Source organism: Microcaecilia unicolor, chromosome 1 (genome assembly GCF_901765095.1).
Source record: "Microcaecilia unicolor chromosome 1, aMicUni1.1, whole genome shotgun sequence".
NCBI lineage: Eukaryota > Metazoa > Chordata > Amphibia > Gymnophiona > Siphonopidae > Microcaecilia > Microcaecilia unicolor.
Genome location: NC_044031.1, coordinates 193118842 through 193141728, shown reverse-complemented (window position 1 = coordinate 193141728; position 22887 = coordinate 193118842). Strand labels below are relative to the sequence as shown.

Sequence of the window (22887 nt, the reverse complement as noted above, 5' to 3'; positions counted from 1 at the left end):
ACTTAAATATAAATCAACCAAAGCATCCAGCTTCTCCTATATAAGCACACAACTATGGAATGCATTACTAAACACCGTGAAAACAACGCACGACCTATCAAACTTCCGGAAATCACTAAAATCTAACTTGTTCAAAAAGGCATACCCTAATGATCCAACTTAAATGCCTCAACCCTGCAACACAACGAAACTAATACTCGACCTGGACATAACTTAACTCTTCCCCTTGATTCCCTAACGTATCTGTTACACATGAACCTTACCACAATATCACTCTGTGTTTGTCATACCGTAATTGGCGATCGCATCATGGTACTATGTAAGCCACATTGAGCCTGCAAATAGGTGGGAAAATGTAGAATACAAATGCAACAAATAAATACCAAATTACTTTTTGTGAAGTAACACTGAATCCTGCAAAGAAGTTTCTCTGAGCTTATGTAGCAAGCTTAACATCACCAATTCTGAACACACACACATCAGTAACTGTACCTTTTAAAAAGGCAGTAGTGAATATACAGGACTGCAATATTCTTCCTATTAGAAAAGCCAGACAAATCAGACTCCTATGGATCCACACACAAATTACATGCCAGCAGAATCTCACCTTTGTCACTCACAGAACACAGACCAGTCCTTACCAATTACAGATTAAAGGACCAAAATTAGAAAACGAAACACTGAGAAATCACATTCTCTATAAACAGCATAGGAGAAATAAAAAGGTATTATCTACTGTAGGGAGCAAAACAAGATCACTTTCTACCCCAAAATAAATGATCTGGATACTCAAGAAAAGTTAACTTGGACAACAGTGAGCTGTATTTTCAAATCATTTAGACTAACAGTTACATAGAGGCATATTTTCAAAGCACTTCGGTTTGTAAAGTTACATAGCTACCTATGGAACTTTGTAACTATAATTGCTTTGAAAATGAGCCCCAGTGATTCCAGCCATCTTATTAGTGGAACATAACCACAGAGGGAGGCATGGTATGGTTGCATTTTCAATATGGTAATACTAGAGCCCAGCTAAGGAACAGATTATATTGAGTTGGTCTTCTCTGGACCAAACTTGCTTTTCTTGTGCCATCACTACTACTACTACTATTTAACATTTCTAGAGCGCTACAAAGTGTACGCAGCGCTGTACAAACACAGAAGAAAGACAGTCCCTGCTCAAAGAGCTTACAATCTAGTAGACAAAAAGTAAAGCATTTACATTTAAAATGTTTAAGCAGTCAAGCACAAGAGAACAGTCACAGAAGGACTGAAGATGTTGAAGGGTGGTCAGTGTGATTAGGTGTAACTCTGGTTGGAGTAGTGGGAGAAAGTGATAGAAGAATAGAAATGGGTGAGGTAAAGTAATGAGTGGGTTGATAGGGAGGTTATATAAGACATGTCACTCTAGGGGTGGGTGGGTAGAGGGGTAGGGTGGGCGGCATTAAGTCTAAAGCAGGAAGAAGGTATTCTCTGCAGCCTATCTGTGAGATGGAAAATGCTCTCTGAAGCTGCTGCTATAAGTTGTTCGTTTTCTCTCCCTGAAAGAGATCCAAGCCACACCCACGAAGTTCAAACTGGATAGGTGGTGTCTTTAAAGGTGGAGGATAAAGGTTTTTTTTAACATTTATATCTCACATTGTCCCAAGCAAACTCAGGTTCAGTGCGGCTTACATTTGAAAATACAGTGTGAGAGAATAATAGAATTCAGTTTATATCATGGGAGCAAATAGATATGTCTGAAACATTTAACAAATTTGAGATAACGTATATACCCAACTGGGTATTTAAAAGTCTGTCCTTTTAATATGTTCAGGAATCATAGCCAAATATATAAACATACACATATTGCAAAAGTAAACAACAACATCTACAGAGTACATTCAAAGCTTAAGATATTTCCATTTTCCAAAATTCTACACAGCAGATGTACAGATCAGCAGGACCCAAAGCAGTCCAACAAAACAAGTTGTTCAACTACCCTTAGGATTCACCTTTCGGTTTAAAAAGCAAACCCATATGCATATAAGGACTGGATAAACAAATTAAAACAAAGTTTAAAGCAAATGCCTTAATATGTAATACTAAGTAACAATAATGAAACAGTGATGGAATATTCACTTAGCAAGCAGCTTGAGACAACAGATTTACTTTCCACTGAACATAATTAACTCTGTATGAACTTGGTGGCTAACAGTGTGCTGAACTGGACAATGTTGCCACATTCAAACTGACTCTGGACAGAACTTCTGCATGAAGTTCCCTTCCCTCATTATTCAGTATCTCCCTGTGAAATAGTAGTAATAAAAATGGCAAGTGCATTTTTATAATATACCACTGCAATCCACAAAACAAAAGGAGCAAGTTCCCACTTGCCAATCCTGTTTTTGAGGAATGCACAGGTAAAAAAAATATTATGCTCCTAGATCTCGACCTAAATTTTTTTTTTTAATTGTACATTAAGCACCAGATTCTCATAATATGCTGTCTGTTTCGGTGGCCCTTTACTAGGTGAAAACATCTCTGCACAAATACAAGCGGTCCCTATAATCACCAGCTCCTCCAAATGGCACTTTGATTTACAATTCAGAACTAATTACTCAATACCTCCCCTATGTATCTGCATGCTGCAAAGCCGGCATGTTTGAAAATGTGAGATCAAATAAAAATGTTACCAATAATATAGGACAACAACATGGATAGAGCAGTTCATAGGTTTGCTTGCTTTGTTTTGGGTGAACGGGGATGATGACAAGCTGTAATGAGCATCACAGAATTTTTCATGTTTGGAAAAGGACAGGGTGATCAAGTACAAGTTTGGATCCAGGATAGATTTCAATCTTCCCTTGCCGGCAAACTAAACTCAGTTCACAGAAGCTGATCAAACAAGACCCAAAGCAAGGATAATGGAGCTAAAGAATCTGCTGTTGGCCAAGCCACATCAGAGGATTTCAACCTTTGGTTCCTCCAAGGATATGCCCAGAAATCATTTGTGCTCCTCCTTTACCTCATTTTAAGTAAAGTTCATGGTGTTGAAGCATGTAAGCAAGGAGCTAGAGAGGCGGTGCTAAGCCTCAGGTGGATGCTACTCTGCTTGGTGCAGTTTGATACGTATGGTTCGAAGAGCCTGCAAGTATTGGAAGTTGACCACTGTCTAAAATGACCCTGTCTAGAGATATTGCCATGTCAGTCTCTAGAGGGCCACTTGGAACATTTTGAATATGAATTTACATTATAATATATGGTAAATTTATGTTATACTTATTTTTTGTCCTGGATCTAAACGTAAGTGTTTACCAGTACTTTTAGATCTGGAACAAACAATTTAAAGCCTATTATCAGTTGGAGTTGAAGGTTTGATGTACGGACTCCAGTCCTGGTTCTACTACCAGGGAGCCTTTATTGCTTTTCATCTGTACTCTCAAGTGATGGAGAGAAATTGCTAAAAGCAAAGCCTGCTTTATCGCTTTCAACTTGCTTGAGCTATTTTTATGTCTTACTAGTAATAGTTTACCTTGTATAGATTTTATAAAGAAATAACTTTCTGAATAAAGCATAAAAATTGAGAGAGGGAATTGTGAAGAAAACGTTTAAGATGGTGTGTTTTTCATAAGTTGTCACTTTGACATATCAGGAACTGATCAGTTAATAATATTCAAACATTTCTATAACACTGAGAGCCAGAAGGTACACATGGCTCTGTGGCCCTCTTTGAAAAGTACTTGTTCATCTTCCAGAAACATGTATACTGCACTTATTATTGTGCAAACTAAATAAGATGTTAATGACATGTTTTGCTTTCTAATTTCAGTGATGTTTTGGCATTGCCCATTTTTAAGCAGGAGGACTCCAGCCTTCCACCAGAGAATGAGACCAAGCATCCTCCATTTCAGTATGTCCTTTGTGCTGCCACGTCCCCAGCTGTCAAACTGCATGATGAAACACTCACGTACTTAAACCAAGGTGCGTATGGTGACTCTGGTCTATATCAAGTGCTCCCTTTTTTGTCCTCCCCTACAAAAGCAACTTGATTCATGAGGCTGGCATGGATTTGTTGAAATAAATAGTGCAGCGTTTTAGTAGGCATATTGGTTGTACAAACTAAGTTCTTTGGAGGTTAGGAGGAAGGGAAAAGGGGATGGGACTTGATATACAGCCTTTCTGTGGGTTACAATCAAAGCGGGTTACGTATTATATGCAGGTACTTATTTTGTACCTGGGGTAATGGTTAAGTGACTTGCCCAGTCACAAGAAGCTGCAGTAGGAACTGAACCCAGTTCCCCAGGTTCTCAGCCCACTGCACTAATAACCTTTTTATTGAACTAATATAAATATGATCAAACAAGATTGTGCATAAGATTGAAAAAACATATTTATCTTCTGTTGTTAGAAATAATTTGCCACCTTTTCTTGAAAAACAGTAAGGCACACAACTGCTATAGCCTAACTGCATGACTTGGTAGCTGAAATACCATTATTTTTATTCAGTGTGTTGACCATCTCTAGGAAAAGGTGATTAAAGTAGCGGATCCAAAATGTTGAGAATGGCCAGGTGTTTTTGTCATGGGTCCATAAGCAGTCTAAAAGTTACATGTTTGAACTTCTGTAACTTTTATTTTTTCACCTAAAAGGATGGGATTTGGACTATTGGTATTACAGATTGTTTTAACAAATTGTGTTTGAGTAAATTTTTTTTGTTTTTGGTGACTTTATTCACCTTTTCCTAGAGGTGGTCAAACGTGTTGCTAGTTGCAAATGTAAATTCTCATTCCCTTCAGTTTTGGGTGATACCATCTACCTTAAAATTAGGGCTGCGGCTTGATTAATATTTTTAATCGCCATAAACTGTTCGATTAAAACTTTTAATCTCACAGTTGATCACGAGGTTAAAGGCAGGGCATAGCTAGCAGTCCATATGGGGGACACATAGTTGGACTGCGGGGGGCACACATTTCCTCACCCCTCCCCTCCACATTAAATATCATGCCTTTGTTGGTGGGGATGCTGAAGCTCGCCAGTCGAAGGATTCCTCTGCCAAAGTGGCCCCGTTCCTCCTTGTACTGCCTCAGGAGCAAGGAATTCGGTGGAGCAAGGAATTCGCTGATGCAAGTGTTGGTGGCTGGAGGCACTCTGCTGACTTACTCATTGACTCAGATAGCAGATTTCTTTGGCTAGTGGGACTTCAGCTACCCCACCAGCTATTGAACAAGTACTGCAGCTTTGGAGAGGGCCTGGAAATGGGGGGGGGGGGGGGGGGGGGGGCAGGTCTCCAACGATCTGCCCCTCCCCTCCCCTTCCTTGTGTCTGTGCCACTTATTAATATCTTCCTTTCTTCCATCTCCAGGTTAAACTCTTTCTTGATCTCCTCTATCCCCAGAGCCATTCTTTCTTCCACCCCCACCCCCTGAGTTCAACCTTCTCTACTCCAGGTCCATTATCTCTCTTCCTCTCCATCCTTCTCTGTCTAAGTTGGCTTCCCTCCTTATCCACCCCCGCAATACACAGTTCGGCATCTCTCCCTTCCCTTTTTGGCCCTGCCTGCAGTTCTCTATCAATTCCTTCCCGCTTGCGCACACGCAGGCGGCACACACAGTCAGCCATCTTTTCCTCTCCTCTTGGACCACTTGTGTCTCTCTTCCCTCCCCTTCCAATCTGCTATACCTTTCAGTAAGTCTTCAGCCCCTGCAGCACCAGTGGCATCCGTACTGCCTATTGCCTGCACCAGACCTGTCCCGTCCCCTTCTGATGTTGCTGCTGGGTGAAACCTTACTGAATAGGTAAACCAGGTTGGGAGGGAAGTGAGGGGGGAGAGATCCTGGACTGACCGGGTGGGTGGGTGGGGGAGGGAGGGAGGCAGGTTTATTAGTCGTGATCAAATTTTATAATTAGGTCCAACAAAGCAAACACCCACAAAAGGTGATCTCTCCACAGGAGAAACAAAGTAAAGCGAACATACAGTGGATCCAAAAAAAGTCCTCTCACAATGAGTGTCTTCCTGAACAAGGTCTTTATTCAAAACTGCACAACTGACCCGACACGTGACGTGTTTCGGCCATTAGGCCTGCGTCAGGGGTCTAATAGTGTCTGATGCAAGAGATACCTTGTTGGTCAGATGAGTAGACAGCTCAAAGAACTGCTAACAGAGATATTCGGAACGAATATCAATCAATGAAAAAAAAACACAAGGTTGTCCTCAGCGCATGCGGTTCTTTTTGCCTGCTCTTCACACGTCCGGGAGAGAGCTATTTTTGTGCCTTTTCGCAGTCTTTGCTACCTGCTTTCTTTTTTCTCTCTTCTTCGCTTTTACGGCACAGGCCGGTTTTAGGTCTTCTGCTCGGTCGGGTCTGGGTTTTTTTGTGTTTTTTTTTTTTTTTTTGTGCCGCCTTCCCCTTTTTATAGGCACCATTGCAACTTTTAATTTCGCCGAAGCCATTTTTCCTTCCATGTCATTGAAGATTTCCAGTGGCTTCAAATATTGTGCACAGTTCAACCAGACCATTTCACTACTACTACTACTTAACATTTCTAAAGCGCTACTAGGGTTACGCAGCGCTGTACAATTTACATAGAGGGACAGTCCCTGCTCAAAGAGCTTACAATCTAGAAGACAAGTGAACGGTCAAATTGGGGCAGTCTGGATTTACTGAACGGTAAGAGTTAGGTGCCGAACGCAGCAATGAAGAGGTGGGTTTAAGCAAAGACTTGAAGATAGGCAGGGAGGGGGCTTGGCGTATGGGCTCAGGAAGGTTGTTCCAAGCGTAGGGTGAGGCGAGGCAGAATGAGCGGAGCCTGGAGTTGGCGGTGGTGGAGAAGGGTACTGAGAGGAGGGATTTGTCCTGTGAACGGAGGTTTTGGGCGGGAACGTAAGGGGAGATGAGGGTAGAAAGGTAGTGAGGGGCAGCAGACTGAGTGCATTTGTAGGTAAGAAGGAGAAGCTTGAATTGAATGCAGTATCTGATTGGAAGCCAGTGAAGTGACCGGAGGAGAGGGGTGATATGAGTATATCGGTTCTGGCGGAATATAAGACGTGCGGCAGAGTTCTGAACAGATTGAAGGGGGGATAGATGGCTAAGTGGGAGGCCGGTGAGGAGTAAGTTGCAGTAGTTAAGGCGAGAGGTAATGAGAGCGTGGACGAGAGTTCGGGTGGTGTGTTCAGAGAGGAAAGGGCGAATTTTGCTGATGTTAAAGAGGAAGAATCGACAGGTCTTGGCTATCTGCTGGATATGCGCAGAGAAGGAGAGGGAGGAGTCAAAGATGACACCGAGGTTGCGGGCAGATGAGACGGGGAGGATGAGGGTGTTATCAACTGAGATAGAAAGTGGAGGAAGAGGAGAAGTGGGTTTTGGTGGAAAGACGATGAGCTCGGTCTTGGCCATGTTCAATTTCAGGTGGCGGTTGGACATCCAGGCAGCAATGTCGGATAATCAGGCTGATACCTTTGCCTGGGTCTCCGCGGTGATGTCTGGTGTGGAGAGAGACAGCTGGGTGTCATCAGCATAGAGATGATACTGGAAACCATGAGATGAGATCAGGGAGCCCAGGGAGGAGGTGTAGATTGAGAAGAGAAGGGTCCAAGGACAGATCCCTGGGGAACACCAACAGATAGGGGGATGGGGGTGGAGGAAGATCCATGAGACTGAACTCTGAAGGTGCGGTGGGAGAGATAGGAGGAGAACCAGGAGAGGACAGAGCCCTGGAACCCAAATGAGGACAGTGTGGCAAGAAGTAAGTCATGATTGACAGTGTCAAAAGCGGCGGATAGATCGAGGAGGATGAGGATGGAGTAGTGGCCTCTGGATTTGGCAAGGAACAGGTCATTACAGACTTTAGAGAGTGCTGTTTCTGTTGAGTGTAGAGGGCGAAAACCGGATTGAAGTGGATCGAGGATGGCATGAGAGGAGAGAAAATCAAGGCAGCGGCTGTGAACGGCATGCTCAAGTATTTTGGAGAGGAAGGGTAGGAGGGAGATGGGGCGGTAGTTGGAGGGACAGGTAGGGTCAAGTGATGGTTTTTTGAGGAGAGGTGTGACTACGGCGTGCTTGAAGGTGTCAGGGACAGTTGCAGTGGAGAGAGAGAGGTTGAGGATATGACAGATGGAGGGGGTGACAGTATGAGAGATGATGTTAAGTAAGTTGGTGGGGATGGGATCAGAAGAGCAGGTGGTGCATTTTGAGGAGAGAAGAAGGCGAGCGGTTTCCTCGGTGATGACAGGAAAAGAGGAGAAAGAGGCCTGGGTTGGTTGGTTGAGGGCGAGGGTTGAAGGGTGAAGAGGAGGAGATGACTTAGTAGTGAACTCAAGGTTGATCTTTTGCACCTTGTCGCGGAAGTAATCAGCCAGTGATTGAGGAGAGAGCGAGGGGGGGGGGTGGGAGCAGAGGGCACTTTGAGGAGGGAGTTAGGGTGGCGAAGAGACGACGGGGGTTGGAGCTGAGAGAGTTGGTCAATTGGGTGTAATAGTCCTGTTTGGCAAGGAATAGGGAGGAGTGGAAGGAGGATAGCATGAATTTGTAGTGAAGGAAGTCTGAGTGCGAGATTTCCTCCAGAGGCGTTCAGCAGATTGGGCGCAGGAGCGAAGGTAGCGGATGCAAGGGGTCAGCCAGGGCTGGGGATTAGCACGCTTTGTGGGACGGGAGGTGGATGGTGCGAGAGTGTCCAGAGCAGAGGAGAGAGTGGCATTGTAAACGGAGACAGCCTTGTCGACAGACTCAGAGGACATGATGGAGGGGAGGAGATTAGAAATACTAGAGGATAGGGTGGGAGGGTCAATAGTCTGGAGATTCCTGGAGGTAGTGGTTAAAGTTGGACGGGGCTGAGGGAGGGGGTGAAGAAGTGTGAAGGTGATTAGGTGATGATCGGAGAGAGGAAGAGCTGAAGCGTGGAAATTAGAGGGAGAGCCGGAGGAGGAGAGGACGAGGTCGAGACAGTGGCCATCTCGGTGAGTAGGGGAGGTGGAGCATAGCTGGAGGTTGAAGGAGAATGTTAGAGTGAGGAACTGAGAAGCGTGAGGGTCGGATTGGTCATCAACGTGTATGTTAAAGTTTCCGAGAATGAGAGACGGAGATGAGGGTTCTAGAAAAACGGAAAGCCAGGCATCGAAGTCGGTGAGGAAGGAAGAGAGGGATTTATTAGGGGGGTGGTAAATGACTGCCACTCTGAGTGGCAATAGGTAGAATAGTCGGATGGAGTGTGCTTCAAAGGATGAGAAGCAGTGAGACTGCGGTAGGAGGAGGGGTTGGAAACTACAGGAGGGCGAGAGTAGTAGCCCGACGCCTCCACCGCGGCCAGCTGGGCGGGGAGTGTGGGAGAAGAGAGAACCTCCATGACAAAGGGCAGCGACTGAGGCAGAGTCGTCAGGGGAGAGCCAGGTTTCAGTTAGGGCGAGCAGTTGAAGGGAACGAGAGATGAAGAGATCATGGGTGAAGGGCAGTTTGTTGCAGACCGAGTGGGCATTCCACAAGGCACATGAGAAGGGGAGGGAAGAGGGGGGGAGGAGGGGAATAGAAATGAGATTGGAGACATCATGGAATCATTTGCATGGAGAGGAGGAGGACAGGTGAGGGGGCCCTGGATTAGGATTAATGTCTCCCGCGGATAGCAGGAGGAGGAGCAAGAGAGTGCGGAGGAGGGTGGGGGAGGTCGGGCGACGAAGACGGGGTGCACTTAGGAGGAATGGTGATGGGTTAATGGCAGGAAGGAAGTGTTGAAGGTTAAGAGCTAGGAAGGAGGAGGGGGACAAGAGAGATGGTGAAGTGGTGAGGGACGGGGGTGAATATGGTATTGCTGTAGCGAGCAGGACGGGAGGGGACATGGGTGGGCAATGAATTCCAGCGGTAGACAGCGGTAGGGGGAGGGGAAAAAGATTAGGAAGGGGAACGACACCCATTTTTGGTGTCTACAGTGCCTCAGGCCTGACAGTAGCTCTGCCAATTGTGTCCTTTGTCTTTGTATGAAGAAAAGGAACCAAATTTCCTGAGAAGCTCAATGTGAGAAGATATTTGGAGCCAAGTACGTTTTTTTCGCATCGAGGTTGGAGGCGTTGACGTTGAGTGCTGCATTGGGAGTCACTGTAGAAATGACTGCTGCGAGACCCTGAGACACTGGGAGCAGTGAGGCATCGAGTGGGTCTCCACCTGCCTCGAGGCCTTCTGCTATGCAGACCCCCTTGGACCCTCCATCGTCTAACCTGACCCCGAGGCAACATGAGGATTCGATGTCATCCTTGTCAGCACCAAGGAGCATGGGTGATGTGCATTGGGCGAAGGCCACGAAGCATCCTCACCGATCTCGATTAACAGTCTGTGCCTGGAGCTCCAGGGTCCTTGGGATTCGGCATCCGAAAAATGTCGATGCTGGGAGGATTGCTCCCTTTCCATCCAGGAGGTGCCGATGCGTGCGTCTCCTAGCACCTGAGGTCCTGGTCCTGCTCCTGCACCGGCAGTTCTGCAACCTGAGTTATAACTGGCTCCACAGCCTTTACCGATGGCAGCCCTCGATGAGCACATCCGGGCCTTGCTCCCTGAGCTTTTGGACGGCCTCATGAAGCAATGTGCGTCTGCATCGGAGGTGTTTGCGCCTGCTATGCCTTCCACTGTGGCCCCGCCTGGCCCTCAGCCTTTAGTGCGGCCTCGGGCGCCGCTTGTAGCCTCGGTGTTGACTGCCACCCAGGCCAGTACTCCTTTGATGTTGGTGGAGGAAGCTTCGCTGGAGTTGAGGAGGAGTGAGCCAGCTCCTCAACAGTTCTCAAGGGCATGGGTCCTCCGATGTCGAGGTGGGCCCGGTCTTGGACATACCTGAGGGAAGTGCTGTCCAGTACTGAAGAGGAGTGCTCATGGGAATCAGAAGAAGATCCCGGGTACTTTTCCTCTGATGAGTCCTATGGGATCTCTTCTGAGCCTTCCCCTCCACCTGAGAGTCTCTCTTTAACCACGTTTGTACAGGAAATGGCTGAGGTCATTCCATTCCCCGTAGAAGTGGAGAATAAGCCCAGGGCCAAGATGCTCAAGGTCCTGGAGTACACCTCCCGTCCTAAGGAGGCAGTTACAGCTCCTTTCTTCTGCTGGTTATACCCCTCTCTGTGCAGCCTAGCATCCTTCTGGCCACGGCTGCTGCCTTGTTGCATTGTTTGTTAACCTTCAGATCTTTGGACACAAACACCCAAGGTCTTTCTCATGAGTCAAGCTTACTAATCTCTCCCTGCCTATCCAGTGTCTCTCTTTTGGGTTTCTGCACTTCTTGGCATTAAATTTTAACTTCCCACTTCAAAACAAACCTCAACTAATATTTGTTTAGCAAACTTCTATGAACCTTTGCTATTACCAATTATAGTGTTACATTTGTGAAATGTTTTCAGTATTTGATGCATTACATATGACCACAATCATCTGATCTGTAATGTCACCATCCACCCATTGCACTTTCCCTTCCTGCCTGCCGTTGTTTACTTTTATATTGCTCCACAGTCTATTTAATACACGGTTCAGTTGGTCAAAAATTAAACTTAGGAGTCTTGAGAGGAGAGCAGCTCCATCACAGCTTAAGTCCTCCTGAAGATGCTACTTATAGCGAAACATGGTCCATGTTGAGTACAATGAATCTTTTGGTATTTCTAAATGAAGATAATACTCAAGTTGGTTAAAGGGAAGGTGTCACAATGAAAATCAGCGCTACATAGAATCATAGACTGACTGAATTTGATATTCCATGAATATCCGTAAGTAATCATCTCAAGAAATCAAGCTGGACATCAGCCATCCACCGCATGAAAGCAACTCCACCATTTTAAGTTAAATGTGAAGTTTAATTTTTGAACATGTATAAAAGACTGTGGAGCAATATAAAAGTAAACAATGGCAGGGGAAGTTGAGAAATCTCAAATGAAGTCTTCTAACCTGGTTTTCCAGGTATTCTAAACGTTGATGTAGAAAATTCTTGTCCTTAATTGAGACAGCCTCTACATTCTCCAAGGTTTGTATTCTAGATTCCAAACATTCAACCTTCGAGGACTGCCGAGCAGTTTTACCTGTGCTTGAATCAAGATCGTTTCAGAAATGGCCTTAATATCTTTAGCTTTCTCTTGTCACAGTCAGTAAAGAAGAATGAGTGTCATAAATCATATCCCAAAGTGACTCTAAAGTCATTATGGCTTTTTTAATTATGCCACAAGATGGTAAAGGGGAGGGAGATTGACTTTCCACCTGAGATAGAGTACTCACAATTTCAGAAGGTAATATCTTTAAAGCTAATTGAATGGTAGCCTCTTGTCTAGGGGCCATGATCTCCTTTGCTGATGATGCCTTCCCTCCTTGCAAACCTGGCTCCATGGCATTTGCCTCTCTGGCTGCAAGAACATCAACAGCATTCTCACTCCCCGACTGCGATGGAGCCGTATGTTCGACGGGACTCGGGGCGAAGTCTTCAGAGGGACCGTAGAAGCTCCAAAAGAATCCAGCGTCGTCTGCCTCATCGCTGGAACTGTACTGGAAGTTGAGGGAAGCTCCCTAACCTTCCCTCTCCGCTTGCCCATCGAATACCACGGACTGGGAGGCACTCTGAGGGAAGCGCGCTGGAGCTTTCAGAGAGGAGCAACTGCAGGTGCGTCTGCTTCAAACCTTCATCTTGGAGTCCTTGTAAAATACATTTTTTCCCCCAGAATACATGCCTTATGTACAAATCTTTGTCAGCAAGAAATTCCAGAAAACCTATAAGTCTTAAGTTATTTTGCCTTGAGCGATTTTCTAAATCGTCTACCTGTTGCTCCAGAGCCGCCACTTGTTTGAGCAGTTGCTGTTGGATTTGAGTCACGTGCTGGGCCTGATTTTCAATTGTGCCAGTTCTCTAGAGATGAGCGTCTGGCAGGTGCTGCTTGTCTTGCTCCTTTCATAAAGACTTAGAAGCCAATGTGGAGTCACAGTTTCTGGGGAAATTTTCCCCAGAGTTGCTAGAAGTGATCACGAGGGAGAATCAAAGAACAAAGTAAGTAAATCGGTGGGTAAAATCTGAAATTTTTAGTGGGATGGAGAAAGTTGTGGAGGAGCTACGCTAATCTGGCCACTCCTGTAATTTTATTCTTTAATAGTTCCCACTATTTTGCCTGGCAGTGAGGTCAGGCTTACTGGTCTATAACTTCCTGGATCAGCCCTGGAACCCTTTTTAAAAATCAGCCTTAAGTTGGCCACCCTCCAATCAATTTTAACGACAGGTTCCAGATTACTAACAGCAGATCAGCAATTTCATGTTTGTGTTCTTTCAGGAACCTGTGGTGGGTTCCATCTGGTCCAAATGATTTACTACTCTTTAATTTGCCATTTTTGAATCTGTACATCTTCTAAGTTCACCGAGATTTTTCAGTTCATGTGCATTGTCATCGTTGAAAACCATTTCTGATACAGTTACATCTTCTGTAAAGACCGAAGCAAAGAATTCATTGTCTCTCAACTTTGGCCTTGTCCGTCCTTACTGAGTGCCCCTTTTGCTCCTTCATGATCTAATACTCCCACAGATTTTCTTGCAGTCTTTCTGCTTCTGATGTACCTGAAAAAAGTTGTTACTGTGGTTTTGCCTCGGTGGCAAGTTTCTCTCTATATTCTTTTAGCCTTCTTTATCAATAATTTGCATTTAACCTGCCAGTGCTTATGTTCTTATGTTCTTCATTTGGGTCCCTTTTCTATTTTTAGAAGAATGTCTTTTGGTTCTAATAGCCTTTCACTTCACCTTTTAACCATGCTGGCTGTCTTTTCTCTTCTTTCCGCCTGATTTGAAGTCCTAACCTTTTTGGCCAATCCTTTTAGCTTTTTAACCATTTCCCTCATTTTACCATAGTTGCCCTTTTGAAAATTAAATACTAGCTACAGTAGATTTCTGTTGTGATGTCACTCCAGATATTAGCTCAAATTTTATCCTGTTAAGATCACTGTTTTCCAGAGGACCCAACATGTTTCCTCTGTATTGCGCCCTACTTTCTACTAAGGACTAGATCTATAATATCTCCCGTTTTTGTTGATTCCTGGACCAGTTCCTCCAAGAAATAGTCATTTGTTATGCTTAGGAATTTTACCTCCCTAGCTCTCCCTGATGTAACATTTATCCAGTCAGTACTGAGGTAATTGAAATCACCATTAATATATTGCCCAATTTACCAGCTTTCCGAATTTCTATAAACATTTCTTCATCTGCCTGCCCGTTCTGTCCTGGTGGATTTAGTGTTGCTATCTGTTGCATATAAAATGTTTTATTTTGTTCCTTCTTTAATATATAGCGCAACCCTCCCCTCCAATTTGATCCATTGTTATCATTCCGGTATAATTTGTACCATCGATTGTTCCCCTTCCACCAGGTCTCTTTGATGCCTATTATATCTACCTCATCATTTATTTGTTTGTTGCATTTGTATCCCACATTTTCCCACCTATTTAGTGGTATATACTCTAACTCTCCCATCTTATTTTATTTGGCTTCTAGCATTTGTATGCATACACTTCAAATTGTGTGTTTTCCTTACATCTACAAGCTGCTTAGTTGCTTGGGAATAATTTGCCTCTTTTACTGTGCTCTTCCCTTACATTCCTGGCTTTCTTTCACCATTGTTGAAACCTCTCTGGAATTCCCTAAATGCTGTTTTCAATAGTATTCTTCAAGGATCGTCCACAGTGAACCATGCACTCCTGGGTGACTGTCTGCTTTTCTGCCTCATCTTGAAGGCAGAGGAGACCAAATGGACACATGGAATATCCATTGCTAACTAACATCCCTTCCCTGGGTTGGTTCTGGATTGGTCTGGCAAGACTTGGGGAAAGGAGATTAATAGGTTTGAAATTCACTTATCTGCATTTGTGCTTGCCTGTAATTCCTGATTTTGATAGAAATATAGTCGAGCACAATTAGTTGATTGCAGTTATGGAAGGGTTTTTAAAATCATGGACCATTATTATTTCTTCAGTAAACTTTATTTATAGGAGCAACATTTTTTTAAGGCAGAAAACCTGTGAGTGACTGATAAAGAGCAGTTGCTTTCCCTATGTTTAGAGTCCTGAGGTTGTATTGAGTTTGTTTTTCTTTATCAGTTCTGAGGAGATACTAGCATAATTGTGGAAAAAAAGATTGTGTGTGGATGTGTATTTTTATTTCTGCAGAAAGAAAGAGGGTGTAGTCATCACTCCATTCACAGAATAGAAACAACATTGCACATACTGACTGGTATTCATGGAAGAAACTGGGTAAAAAGAGTAAAATGAAATCTGGGTTGTCATTTTTTTGCAAGATCTTTGGTCATGACAGTTGCTCTGCTTATTTCACAAAATTTTATTTATTTTTACAATCCAAGACAACAGAACAGTAGATCAATTCAGAGTAATTAACTTGTAAATATGCCATTCGAAACAAGTGTCATACCAGCACTCTTCGACAAATGTTTTCTTTTAAGAATGATTCCTACATACTTCTATAAAAATGTCAAAAGTAGATTTCAGATTCCTTTGTAGTAATTTTCAGTCTTGGCGCCATGGTCTTGAATTTGTAATCTTAATGTCATTGTTATTCTGTGACCACTAGAATATCCAAGAAAACAACCTTGATCCTTAATTATAACCTGAATTTAATGTAAGCCTGATAACTTTGAAGATGATACTCAGTATTTCTACGTGCTTAAGGTCATGATGTGTCTGCATTGCATCTTTATTTTAGACTGCCTGATGAGAGAAACAGATGGTTACATTTCTACATTCATTATAGCATTGAACATGATTTGTGGACTTGATAGTTTAAATGTGCTACTAATACTTTCAAAAAAAGTCATTGATTTTGTTGCTTTATTTTTCTCTTGTTTTTAAAGGTATAAATGGTATTAATGTTCTAAACTACAAAGCTTTTGAAATAGGCTTCCTCCAGGATTTGTCTGGTTTCTTGGCCAAAATGTATGGATTCAGCTGATCCTTTAGTTGAACATGTAATTTGTTTTAATACTATTTAAGAATTCTTTGAGGCTGATGTAGTTAACCTTGTATTTAAAACTGTGCTAAAGCTCAAGGCCTGAGTTCCAAATGCAGGAGTAACACACAATTGTGTTCTCCGTTGCTGTAAGCAAATAGTATGCAAACAGATCAAGCACAAAGAATGCACATCAACATGGGCAAGTACATGATTACATATCCACACAGATCTGTGCTAGTGACAACTGTCTTGTTGGATTGTATGCACATAAAAACTTTTTTTTTCTTTTGTGCACAGTGCCAATACCCATTTGTGAACAGCACAGCATTTTACTTCACACTTCCTCTGCTCTGGCCTTTTTTTTTTAACCCATGCTGTTCATGGAATCCAAAGAAAAGTTGCAGATGTGTTTTTTAGTAAAGGAAAGAAAGAAAGAAACATGACCTTCTCACTTATGCAACTCCAGAAGTAGTTAAGCTTTTACTCCTCCTCAGACCTTGTGTTGAAGGCCCAGCATTGTGTTTAGCTTTTTTTTCTGTGCACTTCTTTGAATCTGTGCAGTGTAGTTAATAGCTTCATTAGCATGAATTTAAATGTGCTGTGTGGTAATGCTTTCTTGAGGCTTTACACACAGCTTGTGTGCAAAGGTCATTTCTACTTGGGAAGTGCACAGAATTGTGTGCCAAAACCTAGCATACTTTTACTGCATCTGCCCTTTAATGTAGCTATTTTCATTTCATATTCCATTGAAAAACAATCTTATTCCAACTTCACAGTTACACACTACTGCCACTAAACTCTTCCCCCCCCCAACAAAAATGTTTGAACTCCTGCTAATTTACAATATATTCCTCTCAGAAGCCCTTGGACTATTCCAGGTGCTGTTTATTGGTTCCTTGATGTTGAGGAATAACTTTTCGTTAGTCCAGCATAGACTGTTCATCTCCAGTCTACAGTTATTTAACAGCTTCCTTACCACTTACTTTATTCAGACCCTTAACTTTTCTCCTTAATGAAAAGTAATCTTGAATCCCATTGGGATTCCTTTAGGGAGTTCATTAACTGCACATGCTTCATTGCTTCTATGTATACTTCCAAGAAGCACTCCTGAAGGTCTCATCTAGGATTGTACTGCTCATTTCCCTCAAATGTAAAAGGACCATTTCCCTTAAAGCATGTTGGTCAAAAGCTTCAAGAATAACTGGTTAATGGTTTCTGTTGTAGTTTGCTGGCTATACCTTTCCAGTGTACCCAGAATGTTAACTTATTCCAAGGTCAACTCATCTGATGGAACAGAATATGCATCTTCTTCCAGTACTGGGGAGATAAAACTTGAGGATCTGTTTGTCCTGCCTGCAGTGTCTGTTAGTTGAAATGTTCAGTTTTAACCTATTTCTGGAGAGCCATTCTGCAGTCTTACAAACAGGAATGTATTTATTTTATTTTATTTACTGCACAGTTTCTATACAGCACTATCAAACTTTCTAGGTGGTTTTCAGTTTTCACGTACATAATAAAAACAGATAACACTTGCTCTTCCAGCAAAACAAAAATCATATCAAACACCTCTAAGCCTCCAGATCAGTACAAAAGGCTTTCCTGAAAAGGAAAGCCTTCATATATTTTCTAAATTGACTATAGTTCTTCAATAGACGAATTTGATCTGGGAGCAAATTCCACATCCTCGCTCCTTCCACATAAAATGTGGAATGGAGAATATTCCTTTTTTTTTTTTCCTGACACCTTTGATTTTTACCTTTGGTCTGTGTGAATTTCCATATATCCAAGACAGGAGCAAAAGTCAAAGAGGCAGTGCTACATTGCTAACCCTTGTATGACCCCCACATGGAAGTGAGGACACTCTTTCATTGGTTTACCGATTGCTCTTTCTTTTAGGAAAGACTGAAGCCAGGTCCATGCTGTGGCTCTAATTCCTAATTGTATACATCTTACATTAAGACTTTTTTTTAACATTTTACACTTTCAAAACTTATTTCCATTATGTCCCAAGGATCAGTACAGACAAATGGGTTGTGACCATCCATCAGCAGATGGAGATAGAGAACACTAAGGAGTTTTGCCTTATAAGGTCCTGTGTGTAGCAACCAAGCCAGTATTCTCTATCTCGAGCAGGTGGGATAGCAGCTCCTGTACAGTGTGGTGACTTGTGTGGGCTTCTGTCCTGCCTGCAGGTTCAGTAGAGTTTGGGGTTGAGAATATCCTGTGCCTCAGGTGTAAACCTAGGGGTCGGTCCCTCCCTTCTCCCCCATTGCCGCTTTCTACCTCTGTCTTCCTTACAAACTCCCAGTTGGTGTGTTCTCACCTCTGATGCCAGCCTCTTCGGATGGGGATCTCACTATCTCCACCACTCTGAGCAGGGCCTCTGGTCGAGAGTGGAGGCTTCTTGGTCCATCAACAGATTGGAACTTTGAGCTGTCTGGAAAGCTCTGTTGGCCTTTGCGCCTCTCCTTCCCGCTGTGGGTGCTCTCAGACAATGTGATAACATCAACAGTCAAAAGAGAATGAAGAGTGTGTCCCTAGCCCAGGAGGTACATCTTTTTCAGTGGACGGAATTGAACGTTCCAATAATTTCAGCATCCCACATTGTGGGTTCACTGAACTCGCAAGCAGATTTCCTCAGCAGGGTGTCTCTGGACCTGGGGGAATGGCAACTGTCAGACTGCATTTTGCTTCATTTCCACACAGTGAGGCTTTCCGGTTCTGGATCTCATGATATCCTGACTCATTGTGCAGGTCCACAGTTTCTGCAGCCGCTTTAAGGTGAAGGACTCACAGGGAATGGATGCGCTAGTACAGACTGCCTCCTTTGTGTTTCCTCCACGAGAAGGACATTGCACAGGATTTTTCTTTATCCCGGGAATGTCGTCTTGTAGCTCTGGACTGGCCCCAGATGTCCTTGTTATGCAGACCTCATCTGTCTTCAAATCGCTCCTAGGTTCCCTCTTCCTCCCCAGATGGGCTTATTGCACCAAGGTCCAGTACTTACGGAGGATCCCTCCCACTTCGGTCTTAAGGCCTGGCTCTGGAGAGGACATGATTGAGGAAGAAGGGTTATGCAGATGATGTTATTACTACTTTGCTGTAAGCACGAAAACAATCCACCACTTCTTATTCTAGAGTGTGGAGAACATTTGAGTACTGTTCTACTCAGTGGTCTTTCTCCATTTCATGTCTCAAATTTTATTCTTCAGGAGGAATACAAAAAAAGCTTGGCTCTCAATTCGCTCAAGATTCAGGTGGCAACGTTGGTGTTCTATAGAAACAAAATATAAAATGCCGCGTTGGCTGCTTACCCTCATATTGTGTGGTTCCTTAAAGGAGTCACACTTTTGCGTCCCCCCTCCCTGCAATATTTGTCCTCGGTAGAGTCTTTGTGGCTCTTAAGACTCTTCAGTCAGGCCCCCGTTGAGCCTCTTTGTTCGTCTACTATCAAAGATCTCTCTTCAAATGCCATTTTTCTAGTTGCCATTTTGTTAGCATGGAGAATTCAGAGTTTCAAGCTCTCTTGCACATATCCCTTTCTCCGCTTTTCTGACTTGGTGTGTGTGTGTGTGTGGGGGGGGGGGGGGGGGGGGGGGGGGGGGGTTGACACGGGCAGTTCTGTCCTTTATGCTGAAGATTGTATCTCCTTTTCATGTCACACTGTGTTGCTTCCTTCTTTTTCCAGGGAGATCTGTTCTGCAGAATATGCTTCCCTGAGGCTGTTGGATGTGAAGTGTGTTCTTATGTGCTATCTTGTTGCCACCAATGATTTCAGGCGTTCTAATCATCTTTTTGTCCTTTTTGTGGAAGGATATGCCGGTCTCCAAAACAGTGGCTCGATGGTTTAAGGAGGCTATTTTCCTGCTTACATTCTGAGGGCAAATGTCCTCCCATACATATTAAGGCTTATTCTACCAGGTCTTTGGTGACTTCATTGGCAAAGGCAATTTTGTTGGCAGAGATCTGTAGGTCAGCGATGTAGTCATCTTCTTATTGATTTGTTAAGCATTACCATCTGGATGTGTCTGCTCGAGTGGATGCTTCTTTCAGGGCCATTGTTCTCGCTTCAGGGATATCACAGTCTCTCCCCTTTAAGGATTGCTCTTATACATCTCATTTGGAATGATCCTTGGGATGTAATGGAAGGAAAAATTAGTTAATTGCCTGATAATTTTCTTTCATTTAGTCTCTCAGGACGGGGCAAACTGACAGTGGTCAGGGCCCCTGGGCAGTAATGGTCATTGGGGGCCCCCCGGCACCTTCCCACCGCTCGACTGTTGTGCTGCTGCCCCCTCCAGTCACCGCCCCCCTCCTGCATCTCCACCACCCTCCCTGGTCGTACCTTGAAGGACCTGGTGGTCTAGCAGCTTCTTCAGGGGCAGAAAAGAACCCCACTCTTTTTTTCTGCCTGCTATTGCTACTGTGCTCGGTGGTGGTGCTGCCGTGTTTTTCAGATGGCTGTTGAGACTTACTGCGGTAGTCTTGCGGGTCTCAGCAGTCTCGTGAGGAGACTTGCACAGGATGTCTTGGCAGCCATTTTTTAAAACATTGTGGCGCTGTCACCAGCGCTGCCATACAGAGAAGTGGCAGCGGGCAGGAAAAAGTGAGATTTTTTTTCCTGCCCCTGTAGAGGCCACTAGACCACCAAATCCTTCAAGGTAGGACCAGGAAGGGCTGCAGTGTGCTTCAGTGGTAGGCAACTGGGCAGAGCCTCTGGGCTCTCGGGCACTGCCCGGTTGCTCGAATGGTCAGTCTGTCCCTGCCAAAGGATCAGTCCAGAGCTCGCCCTTCTTTGATAGTTTCGGTTTTGAGTGGCGGAGTAGCCTAGTGGTTAGTGCAGTGGACTTTGATCCTGGGGAACTGAGTTCGATTCCCACTGCAGCTCCTTGTGACTCTGGTCAAATTACTTAACCTTCCATTGCTCCTGGTACAAAATAAGTACCTGAATATATGTAAACCGCTTTGTAGTTGCAAAAACCTCAGAAAGGCGGTATATCAAGTCCCATTTCCCTTCCATGAAATTGTGTGTACTGATTCCGTTATTTCTAAGGCACGAGTATATTTTTTGATTCCGTTATTTCTAAGCAACAAGTATATTTCATGGTTATTTTTCTATCTAGAGGCTGGAATTTTTTCTTTCAGTTGCTCTTTCACTGCTTTATCGAATACTGGCTTAGTTACTATGCACAGGACCTTATTAAGGCAAAGCTTAATGTTTTTTATCTTTACCTGCCGGTGGATGGTCACAATCCATTTCTCTGGATTGGGACTAAGGGAAAGAAAATTATCAGGTAATTAATTTTTCCATCTGATTCAAATGTACTATGATCATTGTTTCCCCTTTGACTTAGCAGCAAAAATTAAAATCCATAACTGATAGCAATACAGATTGGGGGAGGGGGTGGAGGAACCCTCTACTGTTGATCAGTCTGTTCCCTTTTTTAAATAGTTGGGTGATCTGACTCCAGGGACATGTTTGTTAATGTCTGAACAAACATAGAATGTCATTTAGAGGCTGCTTCATATCATAAGCTGGAGAAATGCCTTTGAAACTTGAACTAGGATGCCGTTCCCTTAGTCTGCGTCAAACCTTTCCAGAAAATCTAGCTTACCTAAATCTCCAACCTGATCAGTAGCATTTGTTGTCTCCAGTTCAGATATTAATTTAATGATCTTAGATATTCTAAATCTTCACTAGGTGATCTGGGTGAAGGTGTATCTCTAGCTGCATTCTTATCCAACAACCTATTTACTGCATTATACTGTTTTTATTAACTTTTAAAATGTTTACATTTTTATTGCCTTCTTAAGCTGTAAATTTTCTAATCTTTTCATTCCTTTCCATCATATCTGCAGTTTTCTCCAATGTTCTATTTCAAATTTTTTTCTTTAATCCTGCCAAGTTTGAGATTGTACTAGGGTTTATTTTTCCTTTTCAGTATAGTCCTCAGAGGGGCCACATGATTTTCTCATCCACTCATTCCATTCCTGCAACCACACTTTTGTTGCTATTCTTATTCAAAATCCATCCTAGCAGCTGGTCTTCCAGGTGATCCGTATATTATATTCCCCCTATATTCACCATACACCAACTGTTTTTTCTCAACTCTCCCCACGTCCATTGAGCAGTGAAACATGTTGCATAATGGTCAGACCATGGGACTAATATGTTTCTAGCCTTTCCACACTGATTCTATCTAATTCTGAGAACATATAACTCATTCAAAATGTGTTTTATTTTTTTCTATTTTCACTAGTGATTAAAGTGACTAACCTTGAAGGCTTCCAAACAGTTGCCATCTGATTAGACAAATCCTCTAAAAGTAGATTACTTTTCATACCAATATTAGACATTAAACTTCATAGTACACTCTACAGTTAAAGAGCTTATTTCCAAAACCTTTTAAATCCAACACAACTAATACAGACTAAGTGTGTTTTGGAAATAAGCCCTTCAGTTGTTTACAAGATATTTTCCAGCTCCCTTTTTCTTTATCTTGGGGGGGGGAAATACACTAATAAGCCAGTACCCAAAGCATTCGCCAGCTTTATTCCCAAATGTTGTGGCCCCTCAATTTGGTCTATTTCTTGTCTCCCCCACCCATTCCTCCCATCCTTCACCCCCCCCCCCCCCCCCCCCCCCCCCCAGAATCCTTACAGGCAAAGCTAAAGTAGCAGGTCATTTTGCTTCTCTAATATATTTGAGGGTGTTTTTTTTTCTTTTAAAAAGTTAGTTTCTTGTTTAATAAAGCAGAACTAGGTTACTTGTGCAAAGTGCAAGTCTGCCGGCCCCATCCTCGTGTGAACTTTGCTTTCTCTGTTTATAGCACAGTCTCTACCAGCTGACAGGTTAAATTCTCATTTGATGATTTCTGCCAAGGCTCTTGCATGGGGAAGCTCCTTGCTTCAGCATTGCCCAGTGGGGCTCATGTGAAGGTGGTAGATTAAAGACCTGTCAAG

At 43.5% G+C, this 22887-nt stretch overlaps 1 protein-coding gene across 11 annotated transcripts in view; it reads left to right on the top strand.

Moving 5' to 3' along the window:
• Positions 1-22887, top strand: part of UBP1 (upstream binding protein 1) — a 330162-nt gene that overhangs the window by 97877 nt on the left and 209398 nt on the right. For 9 of the 11 annotated variants that reach the window (XR_003942186.1, XR_003942191.1, XM_030203410.1 and 6 more), the window contains one exon: positions 3812-3963. The exons of 1 other annotated variant lie outside the window; for it this stretch is intronic. Coding sequence is in view for 7 of the 10 variants with exons in the window: in XM_030203410.1 (XP_030059270.1) it covers positions 3812-3963 (152 nt within the window). In the remaining 3 variants the exon portion in view is untranslated. Of the gene's footprint in view, positions 1-3811; positions 3964-22838; position 22887 lie in introns of those variants that run through there. One more of the 11 variants, XM_030203468.1, reaches the window with a different exon arrangement.